The sequence below is a fragment of the Fusarium phalaenopsidis genome (genome assembly GCF_050370095.1).
Source record: "Fusarium phalaenopsidis strain FUZ10S chromosome Unknown contig_32286, whole genome shotgun sequence".
Classification (NCBI taxonomy): Eukaryota; Fungi; Ascomycota; class Sordariomycetes; order Hypocreales; family Nectriaceae; genus Fusarium; species Fusarium phalaenopsidis.
Window position 1 is genome coordinate 3363978 of NW_028145413.1, and position 13550 is coordinate 3377527.

Genomic DNA, 13550 nt, shown 5'->3' on the forward strand with positions numbered 1-13550 from the left:
TCGCGTGTAATGTTACGACTTTTTTGATAGACGAGGGATCACGCCAGGGGGCGATTGTACTTATAGACCATACAGCACTTAGAAAGACAACGGTGCTTGTACCTATTCCCATCTCCTCTTTATGCGTTTTCTTCGTCCTCCCGAGACAGAGAAGAAGAAGAAAAGCCAGGCGTTGGTTAAAGGGGGCGGAATAGGATCTACGATTTAAAAAAAGAAATCCGCCCTTTTCATTATCCAGAGCCTTGTATTGTTTGATGAAGAAAAAGAATTGATTCACTGATCTCAACGCAATGCTTTACTCATGCATTTCCTTGTGTATGACCTCAACGTCATTCCTGGTAGCACCCATGACAACCGAAAAAAAGGGTGGTCGCCGATCTTGCTCTCCCGACCTCCCCGATCCATTCCCATTTATCGCCGACCAATCTCAATCATGTCATTTTCGATGACAAGTCATTCACCACAAAGTCATGAGCCACCGATAGCCGGTAGGTGCGGCTCTTTTGAGCGGTTTTGCGCTTGTACTTGTTGACCAAGATTTCCCGATCATGAGGGCAAACCAACTTTTTTTTTTTTCTTGCTCTTGGTTTAGCTCGCCGAGCTATTTCCGTTGCTCCGGCGCGGCGAATGCGGCAAGAGCTTTGCGGCGATCGGGAGGGACCATGTCATCGGGCATTTTCTTGCCCCTGACTAAGGAGGCGGAAGGGGGTTGCTGATTGGGCTTTGGAGGTCCAGCCACGAGGTGGCTGAGACTTTGGAAAGGATGAAGGGAGCAAGTAGAGGATGATCGACAATGGTTCGCATCATGAATCAACTGCCATGGCTAATCATCATCATAATAAGAGATAATTCTCGCTTTAAGAGAAATAATACACATCATAATATGATATCGTCATCATCACAATATAAACAATTATCATCAGAATGTATCATTAAACTCTTCAAAAGATCTATAGAGTCTCCTTTAAATGTATGGTATCAGTTAGACTCCCGCATCTTGGCTTCCAGTTTCCTGTATGACTCTGGGTTGCGCACACTACGGCGTGTCGTTGTCAGGGCATATTCCCAGTCCTGCTCGTCAATCTCTGGCTTCTTCTTCTCGCCCTTCAACACACGCTTCACAGTGTTCTCGGCAGCCCGGATGTGCAAACCATCGAGATCAGCACCGCTAAAGTCGTCACACCGCTTGTCACGTGCGACGGGCTCGAGGCGGTTGACTTCGGCCGGCGTGGCTGATGGATGATTCGTGCGGTAGATGGCGTGCAGGATGTCGACTCGTTCGTCTGTTGTTGGGAGATCCAGGAAGAGCTGAACGCTGAGACGACCAGGTCGAAGCATCGCCGGATCTATCATATCTGGGCGGTTGGTTGTGCCGATGACGTACACGCCAGCACGATCACGAGCGCCATCAAGCTCTGTGAGCAGTGCATTGACAACTCGAGCACCAGCTTCGGTGGAAGAGTTATCACGCCTCGGCACGAGTGAATCCATCTCGTCAAAGAAGAGGATACAGGGCGTGGAAGAGCGGGCACGGTTGAACAGCTCACGCACAGCACGCTCTGACTCGCCCACGTACTTGTTGAGTAGCTCGGGACCGTTGATGAGAATGAAGCTGGCCTGCGCTTCGTTGGCGACGGCCTGAGCAACAAGGGTCTTGCCACAGCCGGGAGGTCCCCAGAGGAGACATCCAGCTGGACGGTTGATACCGGCACCAAGATAGAGTTCTGGGTTCTTGATGGGCCCAATGATGGACATGTCGAGCTGGTTGCGCACCTGCTCGAGCGCACCTACTTGATCCCATGTGACACTGGGGATAACTGTGAAGCCTTCCTTGCGGAGTGAAGGTGTGAAGCCCTTGATGGCTGTCTTGAAATCCTCTAGAGTTACTGGAGTCTCAGGGGGTTCTGGAAAAGGTGGGCGAGGTGCTTGATCGGCGAGTTCCATCAGGTCTGCTGATGGGTCGATAATAGGTTCGTCGAGGCTAAGAAAGCAGTTGCGATACTCGTCCATGTGCCTGATCCGCTCTATCGTAGCGTCTTGAGCCAGTGTCGTGACAACGACAATATCCGCGCCAACGAAGCCGTGTGTCATCTTGGCCAGTGCCTGGAAGTCGACATCCTCAGCGAGCTGCATGCCTCGTGTGATGTGTTTGAAGATATCCTGTCGGGCCTCAAGGTCGGGTATCCTCATCTGAATTGTGCGCTCAAACAAACCCTCTTTCAACACGGCAGGGTCGACATCCGTGATCCTCGAAGTCGTCGCCATGGCCAGAACGTGACCATCCTTCTCTTGATCCGCCTTTAGCCGTTGCATTTGTCGCATAAACTGTGTAACGGTCCGGCGATGACTCTCGCTGTGCCCGCTTCCTCCTGGTTTCGACATGTACCAATCGAGCTGCTCGATGAGGACAATGCAAGGGGCGAGCCTCATTGCTTCGTCAATTGCGTCGTTCAAGCTCCTTTCCATGCGTTCAGGGTCCTCAAAGCAGCCCCCGAGAGAGACAATTGGAACCTCCAGCTTGGCCGCAAGAGACTTGACCAAGGACTTCTTGCCAATGCCTGGCGGGCCTGACAATAGAATACCTGGCACTTTTCGCCAACTCTTGGTCGCATATAACTCGGGCCATTTGAGCGCGGGCTCGGTGATGCGCATTAGGTCTGCATAGATATCGCCCACACCGCCGAGAAGCAGTGGATCCGAAGGATGTTCGACTCTGAAGCGGCTCGACTTTGATGCCTTCTTTGCCTTGTCCTTGTCCTTGTCCTTGTCTGACTTTTCCAAGGCCGGCGCATCTGTATCCGTCAGGGCGCCCTTTGGTGTTGTTGCACCGTTCGTTGCTTGCTCTTGGCCATCCTCCTGCTGCAGTCGTCGCTTCTTGACGGCGCGAAGGGCCTCGGTCTGCGGCGTCGAATTCTGGCCGGACGGGCTCTGGGCCGTGTGCCAATGCTTCGTCATCTGGCGATTGAGCAAGAATCGGTCGTCTTCAGGTTTCGCCGGTTCCTCGAGAGCGGCCTCCGAATCGCTCGAATCGCCCAATTCCTCCTTACGAAATTGTAGCACTCGTTCGATCGAGTCCTCAAGAGGACGCTTCTTCTGTCGGCTCAAGCTCGAATTGGACCGTTTGATGGCGTCGTAGACGGCCGAGATGCTCTTGAAGGGCTTCCCGTCGTTAGCGTCTTCAAGCTTTTTGAGAATCTGGTAGACATCGCGGTCGAGGCCCTGCCGGAGGTTGACCCGGGGCCGTTTGGCGCCCAGCGTCATGACGGTATGCGAGTTGGAGATGTTACGCTGAAGAGAAATTCTGAGAGAGATGGGTCCGATCGATAAGATTGTGCAGTGGCTGCGGTGGAGGACCAGAAGATACTTACGTAAGGCAGAAGGAACTTGGTGCGGTTTCTTACCAGCACCTCGATGATAGATTGAAAGAGGAAAATCGGTGGATGTTAGAGGAGAGCGGAAGCCGTTACATATTAAGTACTTAAGTTGAACAGAGATTTCTGATCATGGCTTGTTAAGGTTGGAAGGAATCGTGTTGTGAACCTGACAGGACGGGTATATCTCATCATAAGGCTAATGAAGAATTTTAGAGACCTCTCTATTAATTTTACTTTACTTTGAATTATCATCTTCTTCTCATGGGATTGCCTTTATATAATCCTTATTATATATCTATCTAATAAAAAAGATTGGCCAAAGAAATGCTCATGATCATAATAATTGTCAAGAAGTTATGAATATTTTATACATTTCTTATCTCAAGCGTTGGAGGGGCCCTGCTTATCGATAAAGCTGTGGAACCCTTCTGCGCCCGATGACGATGGTCTCCCTCGTCCCTCGTGACAATCGCCGAGCCGACTCTCGCAGACCTAATCTTGCGCAATTTCACGACAACAATCCCTCTCCAGGCCATTCCACGGCAATTCTAGAAGCTGTGATACTCACCATGGGAGGCAACGCGAGTAAAGTAACAGCCCAGGACAAGTAAGCTTCTTATCCCTCCCCCCCCAAATCACTCCGCCATCTCGCTCTCCGATTGCGCTCGTGACTGACATCTCCCCCCTCCGCTAGAGCGATCCTGGACATGAAGAACCAGCGAGACAAGCTACACCAGTACCAACGGCGCATCAGCGTGCTCACCGACAAGGAGACCGAGATTGCGAGGCAGATGCTGGCAAAGGGCGACAAGAAGAGGGCTCTGCTGGCGCTGCGGCGCAAGAAGTACCAGGAGTCGCTGCTCGCCAAGACGGACGCGCAACTAGCGCAGCTCGAGAAACTCACGACCGATGTTGAATTTGCGCTTATACAAAAGGATGTCTTGTTTGGACTGCAGCAGGGAACCAAGGTGCTGCAGGAGATCCATGCTGAGATGGGCGGTATAGAGCATGTGGAGAAGTTGATGGGAGAGACGGCGGATGCAATCGCGTATCAGCAGGTGAGCATCCTAGGAGTCCCTTTGTCAATGGGTCATTACTTACGTCCCTCTAGGAAGTTAGCGACATGCTCGGAGGCCGCATCTCGAACCAGGACGAGGAAGAAGTGGAAGAGGAATTGCTCGCCCTCGAAGCCGAAGTCGCGCAAGAGTTGCCCTCAGTCCCCATCGCACAACCGCCCGTGGCAGAACCGAGACAAGAGCAAGAGGCGCAGGCCGAAAGGAGAAAGCAACCAGCCATGCTAGCTGCATGAGCGAGACGAGGCGATCATCACATCTTGGACGAGTGTTGCATTTTTGGCGAGTTTCTTTTTTGGTTAACACACTTAGAGATGGGTCTATACAAGCGATCAAGTTGAGGCGTTGAGAGGCATTTTGCATTTAAATTCATCAAATTCGACATGATTCTTCATTAGTCCTTCTTGCTGCTTTGCTATCCCGATCCGAACCTGTGGATTAGACCCTTCATCATGGACGTGGCTCCTGATCGATAACCACCTCCAAACATGGCATAGTGGTTGAGATGATGATATCTGGGGAATGTCAGTATCCTGTACATGCAGGTGTCAAAGGGGCGCTGCTTACAGCTCATATAGCCTCAGACGATCCTCCCACTCCTCCGCAGGCTCAGCTGGGGGAACAAGCCGCCGATACTCACGCCAAAAGTGAGGGGTGAAGCCTCCAAACATTATCATAATGCCGAGTTCATACTCGGAGTGGCCATAGACAACCGCAGGGTCGTATACAACCTCTTCGCAGCCACCCTTGCCGGCAATCTGCCCTCTCGAATGGTTGCCGCTCCACAAGTCACCGTGAATAACGACCGGCTTGATGTTCTTGACTTTGTCGTCTCCGATCAATCGCGGAACAACATTGGAGGCAACCTTTTCAATGAGCCTTTCAAATTCTGGGTCTGGGCCATGATTGCGAACCGCCTCGCGCTTGATGTGTCTGAGACGGTTCTCGGCGTAAAAGTCAGCCCACGACTCCTTCCATGAATTGTCCTGCTCTGTAGATCCGCAGCACGTTGGGACATGGAAGCCAAACATGGGCTTATCGTGGCCTTCTGGAATAGGTGCGGGTGTCGTGTGTAGCTGGGCGAGCTTTGCGGCGAGGGTCCTACCCGTGCCACCAGGGGCTGAAGATCCAAGGTCCAGGAAGTCGGTCACGAGGAAGAAGTGTCCCTCGCGGTTGGCTAGGGCTCCGTGGGCGTGAGAACGAGGGCAGAAGTTGGGGACTGTATCTGCGATGGCATTAAGGGAGGCATGTTCACCTATGAGTGTTAGAGGTTATGGTTATGAGAGTAGTTAAATAGAACATATACCTCGAAACATGATCTCAGCCTCTTTTCCAGGGCCAGTCTTTACAAAGTAGTTGACTGGCTTCCCGTCAACTGTGGCCGATATCTTGAAAGTCGACGCAAAGCCTGATCCGCCATGGGAAGCAATGGACGAGCAGGCGGGGTCCAGCCCGAGCGCCTCAACAATGGCGGGGTCAACCTTGGTATACGGCATGGCGAACGAGACGAAGACAATGCAGTAAAAGAGCCTGTTTTTGCGAATTCTATCAATGTTGTAAAGCCGCTGATATGACGCCCATGTCTCGAGAGAGGTTTGTATTGTAGGCTAAAAGGACGTGGGATGAGGTGACGTCAAAAGCCGGGGGATTACTTAATGACGAAAGGGAACTGCGACAGATAGAGTGGCTTATTTTATGCACGAGTAGATGGGTCATGCAATGCAAAAAGGGTCCAAGTTTGAACAACCCGTGATAATTAAAATGTCTTCTATCGTACGATAGAGACTCTATCCATTCGTTGCTTTCTTAGATTGGGAGCGGACTCTTGTTCGGCGCCGGGAGGGCTCCACTCTTTTTCCGGAGGTGTCCCGGCTCTACGGCCGGTGAGTGAATTCGTTCAGGTTAGGATCAACTCTGGAGAAACAAGGTTTCTGGGGTATTCGGGTCCTTATGGGTTACAGTTATAACGTGTTGACCAAGATGGGTAGCCCTATGAGGCTGAGTTGAAACTCACTGGCGTTGGACATTCTCGAAACCATGTCCTGTTCGAACAGAATATGAGAATCCAAATCCGAATAGGATCTCGAGAGAAACGGCTGCCCAAGATTTACTTCCAGACTTTCTTCAAAACCTGGAATATCTCGACCAGACAAGGCCATCGGAGGGAATATGTAATATGGTGAGACCTTCAGCCCTCGGCGCTGTCGGCCCCTCTGTCAAAGCACGCCATCGATTCTTGGGTACGAATAGAGTAAGAGGGGTCTACCACTGCCTCACCAACACGAATCACTGTCGTGATGAAAGCAGTTCCTGCCAACGCTCACTCACGAAGAGTAGAAACGATTTAGAAGCCTATCGAATGTCAAATCAGGCTGGTGACACAACAGGCCACAATTTAGCAGCCTACCTGGATCGGTCGGAACCTATCTACACCTTTCCGACTTGAGCGACCTCGGCTCACCCAAGGCAAACCAATTCATCCAACTTCTCTCGATCAACACGCTCAAGGCTGGGCTTTTCAAGAAACCATGTTCATGACACGGGGCATGCGCCAGGGTCCTTATCGGCATTATCTCTCCCTTGAGGTCGAGCCGGCCGCCGCGACTCTGGCGTCGGTCGCTGCATCCGGTGATGTTAAACGGCTCCGATGCTTCCTAGCCGCTGAGGAAGAATCCCCTCCTTCTGAAGAAACCATCCAATACTTATTAGCATCCGCCTCATGGGCCGAAGAGATCTCGGTCGTTGAGTATCTGCTCGCCGAGTATCCGCCCGGCAAACTCGCCGAGGAACCTATCCGGGCCGCCATCTATTCGGGCTCCATGCCGCTCGTATCGGCCTTCCTCCGGGTAGACCCTGATATCTTGCTGATGCAGTACGACCGTCAGGGTTCGGCGCTCATCGCCGCATGTCGGAGTCGTCAGCGACCCGAGTTTATCAGGTTCCTTCTCGAAGCTGGCGCCGACCCTAATCAAGATCCCGACTGCGCTTATCTTCCCCCTCTCGGATGGGCCGCTGGGTGGTATCAGAAGAGTTATCCGGGAATAGAGGTGATCGATATGTTGCTCGACTATGGAGCCGAGACTGAGCACTCGGGGGCGCTCCGGTGGGCGGCGAGGGGGAACCATGAGGACGTTGTGCGGCGTTTGTTGGAACGAGGAGCGGACCATGAGAAGGATTCGGCAGACCACATCGAGTTGCGAGGAAAACAATCCCCAGCGCTTCATGAAGCGGCTTCGAGGGGATACATTGGAGTGATGAAGATACTCCTCGAGCACGGAGTGGACGTAAACTGTAAGAGCTCTAATGGTAAGACGGCATTGGAAGAGGCGGAACAGGTAGAAGAGGTGACAGGGACGGATCTGTCAGCGGCCAAGGAACTGTTAACAAGTTGGAATCAAGTACAAGCATAGAAGAGATGGAACAAGTGGAATAATTGTATGTGTATTATACCCCCCGACTTCGGTCTCAGGACCACGTCAAGTCAGAGAGTCATTATTGTATCCAAAACCCCAGAGCACAAAAAAGAAAAGACGCTCTCAATAAACTTTGCTGTTGTTTTCCCTCAAAAACGCCACGCTCGGTGCTGTATTTTGCGCTGATAGCTCTTGCTCAAGCTCGATAAACCCCATGTTGTGTTGTAGTTGTTTATTGCTTGGTGGTCTCGATATGTGACACGGTGGTGACTGTGGTGCCGCTTGAGATGGAGGAAGTTTCCGAGTCGGCACGTCTCCGCTCGGTGGATGTGGTGACGGAGAAGGAGGCCGAGTTGTTGGTGTGAGAGCCGCCGTTGAAGCAGGTGGTGCAGGGGCAGACGGGGGTGTTTGTGAGGGGAGGAGGAGGAGCGCAGTGGCGGGCGAACCAGTTTCGTGCGGCAGAAGGCATGTTGAAGGTGTTTGTGGTGGAGTTGATGTTGGTAGTGGTAGTGATGGTATTGTTCTTGGTGATGTTGGTAGTCGAGATGTGAATGTGTACTCGATTTGATGTGTAGACAGATGTGTGTAGATGTCTTGATGTAAACTGAACTGCTCAGAACAGAGAGACTTCTAACACTCGAGGACTCCCCAGGGTATTTATGCCCTTCCTCTTTCATCCGAGGTCATCCAACACGTCCCTCCCCTTCTCAGCAAGGTGCCTGTGCGTTGCGGCAACAGTGGGACCCGGGAACAAGCCGAGAACACATTTTGATCTCTTCCCTCTCTCACAGGTGAAGGGGTGTTCCTCAGTGGAGATGTGATCCCGGGTGGAGCAGGGGTGTGAGGTGAGAGGCGAAACTCGTCAAGGGGAGCCCAAACACCGAGACACGTCCGGCGGCCGGATCTCAAATGTGGGACTCTTTTCGTGCGAGTCCTTCTCGACATGGCGATGCCCTCAGTTTTTACCGCGTCTTCAAGTACGTTTTATATGTCATCCATAGGATACCCCAAATTGTTTAGGAGCAGCTCCGACCGCTTCCTTTTCCCCAGAGCCAAGACTCTCAGCGCACCATGAATGGTCCGTTTTTTTTCCCCTCACAAGGGAAAAATCTCCATTTCCCCGCGTTTTGGTCCAGACCATGTGTCCGGAGAAAAGAGCCAAGACTTGTTAGGATTGGAGGAAAGTAATGAGAAATGGGACGACGGCAGTAGGCGCGGCAAGCGAAGAATTATACAGAGTAGCTTATAGGTTGTTGAGGGTTTTGTGGCTTTGGTCTTGTGATTGGAGTATCAGATGTTGTATGAGGAGCTGGGTTAAGTCACGGGGGAGAGAGATGCGAGTGACCAGGCCAGCGAATGAATGGCTTATTTCCGTTGTAAACTGCCATTTCCGCCAATTACGATTTGCTGGTTTGATATGTATTGTTAAGAAGTTAGAGGCTGACTTGCCAAGACGTGGTGTTGGAGTTGTATATCGTTGATGAAGCTATTTCGACAACTAGATGGACTTGAGTGTCAAATGAACGGAATTTCAGTGCTTTCTCGTTGACCTATGATGACACTCATGTATTGTCTTGTTTTATTTTACCTTTCATTCATTCATCAACACTTGTTCTTGAGTGATTCATCTCGACGTTCACATCGTGATATCATCAACTCTCACCATCTCAGCTCAACAACACATCTCTCCCGTCCCTGCATCCACCCGGATCTAAGATTAAACCACCCCTTGCCCATCCATCGGCCTTTGATCGGTATTCGCAAACATACACCCCCATGCGGCTCTTCCGTCACAGTCGCTTATGGCAAAAACAGTGGACCTGGAAATGTCTGTCCTTGCTGCAATTCCCGGCCGTCCTATCCCATTACACGAACGGCATCCACAAGACTCGCGGCCATTGGTTAAACGGGCCAGCCCGGCCGAGAAGATATGGAAGCAGAGAGATTAAAGACGTCAGGAGATTCGGGTGCGATCCAATTGATTGCCTTGAAGGGACACAAAATCAAGGGGACCCGCGGGCGCGCGCGGGAAGACCGCCGCCGTGGGGCCTCGTCCCTCCTGGTTCTGAGGAATAACCGAGGATAAGAAAAGCCTGAAAAGTGATGAATAAAGAAAAAATTCTTTTCTTTACGAGTTGTTACCTATCTCTGACTCATGAGAAACTTCCAGTCGTAAATTACGTCAAGTTCACTCTGTAAAAAAAGAGTTTTAAAATCTCGAGCTTCAAAGACATGTAAGGATGTTGATCAAGTTTTTGAGGCTGAAAATGGCGTGGCAGATCACCAAGCCCAATAACGTGGTGGTGTGTGGCTGGTGAACGCCTCATCCATGTATCCCTTCCCTTCAAGGATCTTTGACCTCTTTTTCTCAACAAGCAACAAGAAAAAAAAGACGATTTTTTTTCTACAGGCATCTCCTTGCTATCCATGACAACTAGGCTCGTCCCTGCTCGCGGAAGCAAAGCGAACAATCCGATAAACCTGTTTCCACTCTGAGCCTCTCTCGTTTTCAAAAAGACAAGTACATGGCACCATCCCCCTTCCACCCGAGACGGTCGATAGCCGAGCCTGGACCGAACAGTCACACTCATATCACCCTCGACCCCGAAATCTCACATCTTGTGTGACAAGTGAGGAAACACACGCCATAATCTGCCTCTTATCTGAATCTTCTCCTCTAAGACCTTTTTTCAGACACGACTGGTGGATACTCGTAAAGAAGCTTGTCTTTAAGAGTTTTTCTCATCCTTTTCGTCGTCATCCCGCCGAAGCGTCCCCTGTCGCTCAGGCACCAGGCACAGGCTCATCAGCCCTGGCCCAACTTCATGGCCAAGAATGGCTTGCACATCCGTTATTCCACCATCAGACTCTATATCCGGCATGATCTGATCATCACTTCTGCATCATGAAGACAGGTCAACGGTCAGCAAGTGTCGACCAGGACAGTACACAAACATGCAACACCATCATGGACATAAAGAAACGACCGCGGAATCATCTTATTCGAGGCCTTCGCCCGTATCCTTTGATCCGTCCTTCTATTGAACCGTTGGACCCATTCAAAGGCATCAAAATCATACGCCTTGCGAGCCGCGACCTCCAAGGCGGATCGATCGATGCATGCTAATTAAAAACAGAAACACCCTCCCGTATAATCTCCAGTCTGTTCTCCCCGTCTTGCGGAGATTCAGCACTCGGGACTCTAGCCTCACAGATCGTTATTACACCATATTCAACCCTCGCCCCGTTTATCTGGTTTGCGACTGTGTCGCTTAGATACCCAGGGTGAACTCGACGCCGACATCGATATCGCGAGCTGCGAATTCGTTAGTACTTGGAAACATGTATCCCGGACAGGCAACTTACCGAGCTTGACGACCTTGGACAGCTGCACGGCCTTCTCGGCGGCGCTTTGTAGGTCATCGATGGAGAAGATCTTGAGACCAGAGTCGTTGATGAGCTGGTGGGCAGCATCGACGTTGGTACCCTGGAGACGGGCAATGATGGGGATCTTGAGGTTCAAGCTCTCGACAGTCTTGATCAGACCAGTGGCGATGGCATCGCATCGCACGATACCGCCAAAGATGTTGACAAAGATGGCGGTGACCTTGGCATCGCTGGTGATGAGCTCGAAAGCCTCCTTAATGGCAGCGGGAGTGGCACCACCACCAACGTCGAGGAAGTTGGCAGGCTGACCACCGTTCAGCTTGATAATGTCCATGGTGGCCATGGCAAGACCGGCACCGTTGACAAGGCAGCCAATATCACCATCGAGCTTGATGAAGTTAAGGTTGGACTCGGCAGCGCGGACCTCATCAGGGTCCTCCTGGCTGGTATCGCGCCACTCAAACACCTCCTTCTGTCGGAAATCGGCATTGTCGTCGAAACCGAACTTGGCGTCCATGCAGAGAACCTGGTGGTCGGAAGTCTCGGACAGAGGGTTGATCTCAATCTGGGTCGAGTCCTTCTCCTTGAAGATCTGGTAGAGCTTCTGGATGGTGTCCTTGGCCTCCTCGATGCACTGCTCGCTGAAGCCGAGCTTGGTGGCGATGCCGCGGGCAATCTCGTCAGTCACACCAACGTTGATATCGATGTAGTTGGTGTTGATGGCACTGGGGTTCTCCTTGGCAACGGTCTCAATATCCATTCCACCCTGGGAAGAAGACACGATGACGGGGCACTGGTTTTGACGATCCATGAGGATGGCCAGGTAGAACTCGCGACGAGCAAACTTGCGCTCGCAGATGTAGACAGAGTTGCAGAGACGGCCGCCAGCACCCGTCTGCTTGGTGATGAGGTTGTAGCCGATCATCTGCTGGGCAAACATCTCGGCCTCGTGGGGAGAGTAGATGACACGGACACCGCCCTTGAGGCCATTGTCGAAAGTACCCTTTCCTCGACCGCCGGCAAGGACCTGGGCCTTGATGACCATGTCCTCGGTGCCAATCTGCTCAGCGACCTGCTTGGCCTCCTTGGCCGTCTTTGCGACAGCTCCCTTGGGGACGCCGACGCCATACTGTTGACATCATAGGTGGTTAGCCGCAGTTCGTTGGTGCATGCATGTGAGATCAGAGCAGATGATGAGCGGGACGACCAGAAGTGGCCCCATTGTTTGGCTCGCGATAACGAAGACGGTCGCAAAAGGGGGATAGGACAGGACGAAGGAGCTCTTACCTGTCGCAGGAGGTCGGCAGAGAGGTACTCGTGAATGCTCAGAGCTCTCCTTTGTTGAACGCCGGGGAATCGAGCGGCGGGAGCAGCAAATTGGAGCTATCGTAGATTCGACGTCAGCAACCACACCACATGCTTGTCTGGCAGTACTCATGCGAGATCGAGACGTACCTTGGAGGCGTTGAGGGCCGAAGCCACAGCGCGACTACGGCCGAGCTTGAACATTGTGACTGAGGGGAGGGGAGATTGGCGAGGAGAGATGTGAGAGAAAGGGGAGATCGTGAGAGAAAAAAAGAGGTTTTTCGGATGATGAGGACCAAGCTGTCAAGTCAAAAGCCTGCTTGATCAAGTCAGGAGCCAACTGGAAGCCCCCAACGGACCACCCGCCCAAAAACGCTGGCGAAAGGCCCTTGGTGCGCCCCACCTTTTCTGGCACGGGATTTGTCGGGCTAGGGACCCGGAAAAGATATTGACCGAGGTACCCAGCCCACTAACCGGGGAATCGACTTCCCTGTGACGACAGTGTGCAGAGCCCAGAAAAGTGTCCTGATAAAGCCTGTGGTAGCCGTGAGAAGATGAGGTGATGATTTTGATTGTAAACTGGTGTTTTGGACCGTTTCTTTGACGTCTCTGGCTGTTTTCTACGATACCATCTTCTAGTTGTGACTTGTAACAATCTCATCTGCCACCCTCGTCTATCGCCTCGGCTCACATCACACCCAAACAGCCGTTCCCAAGACCTCGTCATCCTCGGTGACCATGATCCAGTTGCCGTGCGCGTGGGACCCTCCAGGATCTTGATATCTCACAGGACCTCTCACAGATTGGACGCACAACTCCACTTTTAGTAACCGGCAGCGCTAACTTGCACCTTTCGCTCTCCTCGGCACAAGACCACCGAGGCCAAAATTGACTGACGTGACACACATGCGGCACTTGAAGTCGGTCATACAAGTCCGCTGGACAACGTAAATTGAAACATTCAAGGTGAACGAGCGAATAGTTTGCGTGAAGCACCT

At 51.9% G+C, this 13550-nt stretch overlaps 6 protein-coding genes across 6 annotated transcripts; 2 read left to right on the top strand and 4 right to left on the bottom strand.

Moving 5' to 3' along the window:
• Positions 1-978: 978 nt before the first annotated feature.
• Positions 979-3261, bottom strand: LRP88_03324 (protein RIX7; the record flags this gene model as incomplete). Its single annotated transcript, XM_083239951.1, has 1 exon — positions 979-3261. One exon carries the CDS (start codon positions 3259-3261, stop codon positions 979-981), a length of 2283 nt encoding a protein of 760 aa, XP_083105081.1.
• Positions 3262-3943: 682 nt separating this feature from the next.
• LRP88_03325 (ESCRT-III subunit protein VPS20) lies at positions 3944-4683 on the top strand (the record flags this gene model as incomplete). The annotated part of the gene is made up of 3 exons (XM_083239952.1): positions 3944-3981; positions 4069-4432; positions 4486-4683. The coding sequence occupies 3 exons, from the start codon at positions 3944-3946 to the stop codon at positions 4681-4683; spliced, it is 600 nt and encodes a 199-aa protein (XP_083105082.1).
• A 179-nt stretch (positions 4684-4862) lies between these two features.
• Positions 4863-5943, bottom strand: LRP88_03326 (Fructosamine/Ketosamine-3-kinase; the record flags this gene model as incomplete). The annotated part of the gene is made up of 3 exons (XM_083239953.1): positions 4863-4962; positions 5015-5702; positions 5754-5943. 3 exons carry the CDS (start codon positions 5941-5943, stop codon positions 4863-4865), a joined length of 978 nt encoding a protein of 325 aa, XP_083105083.1.
• A 1032-nt stretch (positions 5944-6975) lies between these two features.
• On the top strand, positions 6976-7857 carry LRP88_03327 (ankyrin repeat-containing domain protein; the record flags this gene model as incomplete). Its single annotated transcript, XM_083239954.1, has 1 exon — positions 6976-7857. One exon carries the CDS (start codon positions 6976-6978, stop codon positions 7855-7857), a length of 882 nt encoding a protein of 293 aa, XP_083105084.1.
• Positions 7858-8092: 235 nt separating this feature from the next.
• On the bottom strand, positions 8093-8329 carry LRP88_03328 (uncharacterized protein; the record flags this gene model as incomplete). Its single annotated transcript, XM_083239955.1, has 1 exon — positions 8093-8329. One exon carries the CDS (start codon positions 8327-8329, stop codon positions 8093-8095), a length of 237 nt encoding a protein of 78 aa, XP_083105085.1.
• Positions 8330-11132: 2803 nt separating this feature from the next.
• Positions 11133-12756, bottom strand: LRP88_03329 (succinate--CoA ligase (GDP-forming) subunit beta; the record flags this gene model as incomplete). Its single annotated transcript, XM_083239956.1, has 4 exons — positions 11133-11176; positions 11227-12376; positions 12535-12630; positions 12703-12756. The coding sequence occupies 4 exons, from the start codon at positions 12754-12756 to the stop codon at positions 11133-11135; spliced, it is 1344 nt and encodes a 447-aa protein (XP_083105086.1).
• Positions 12757-13550: the final 794 nt, after the last annotated feature.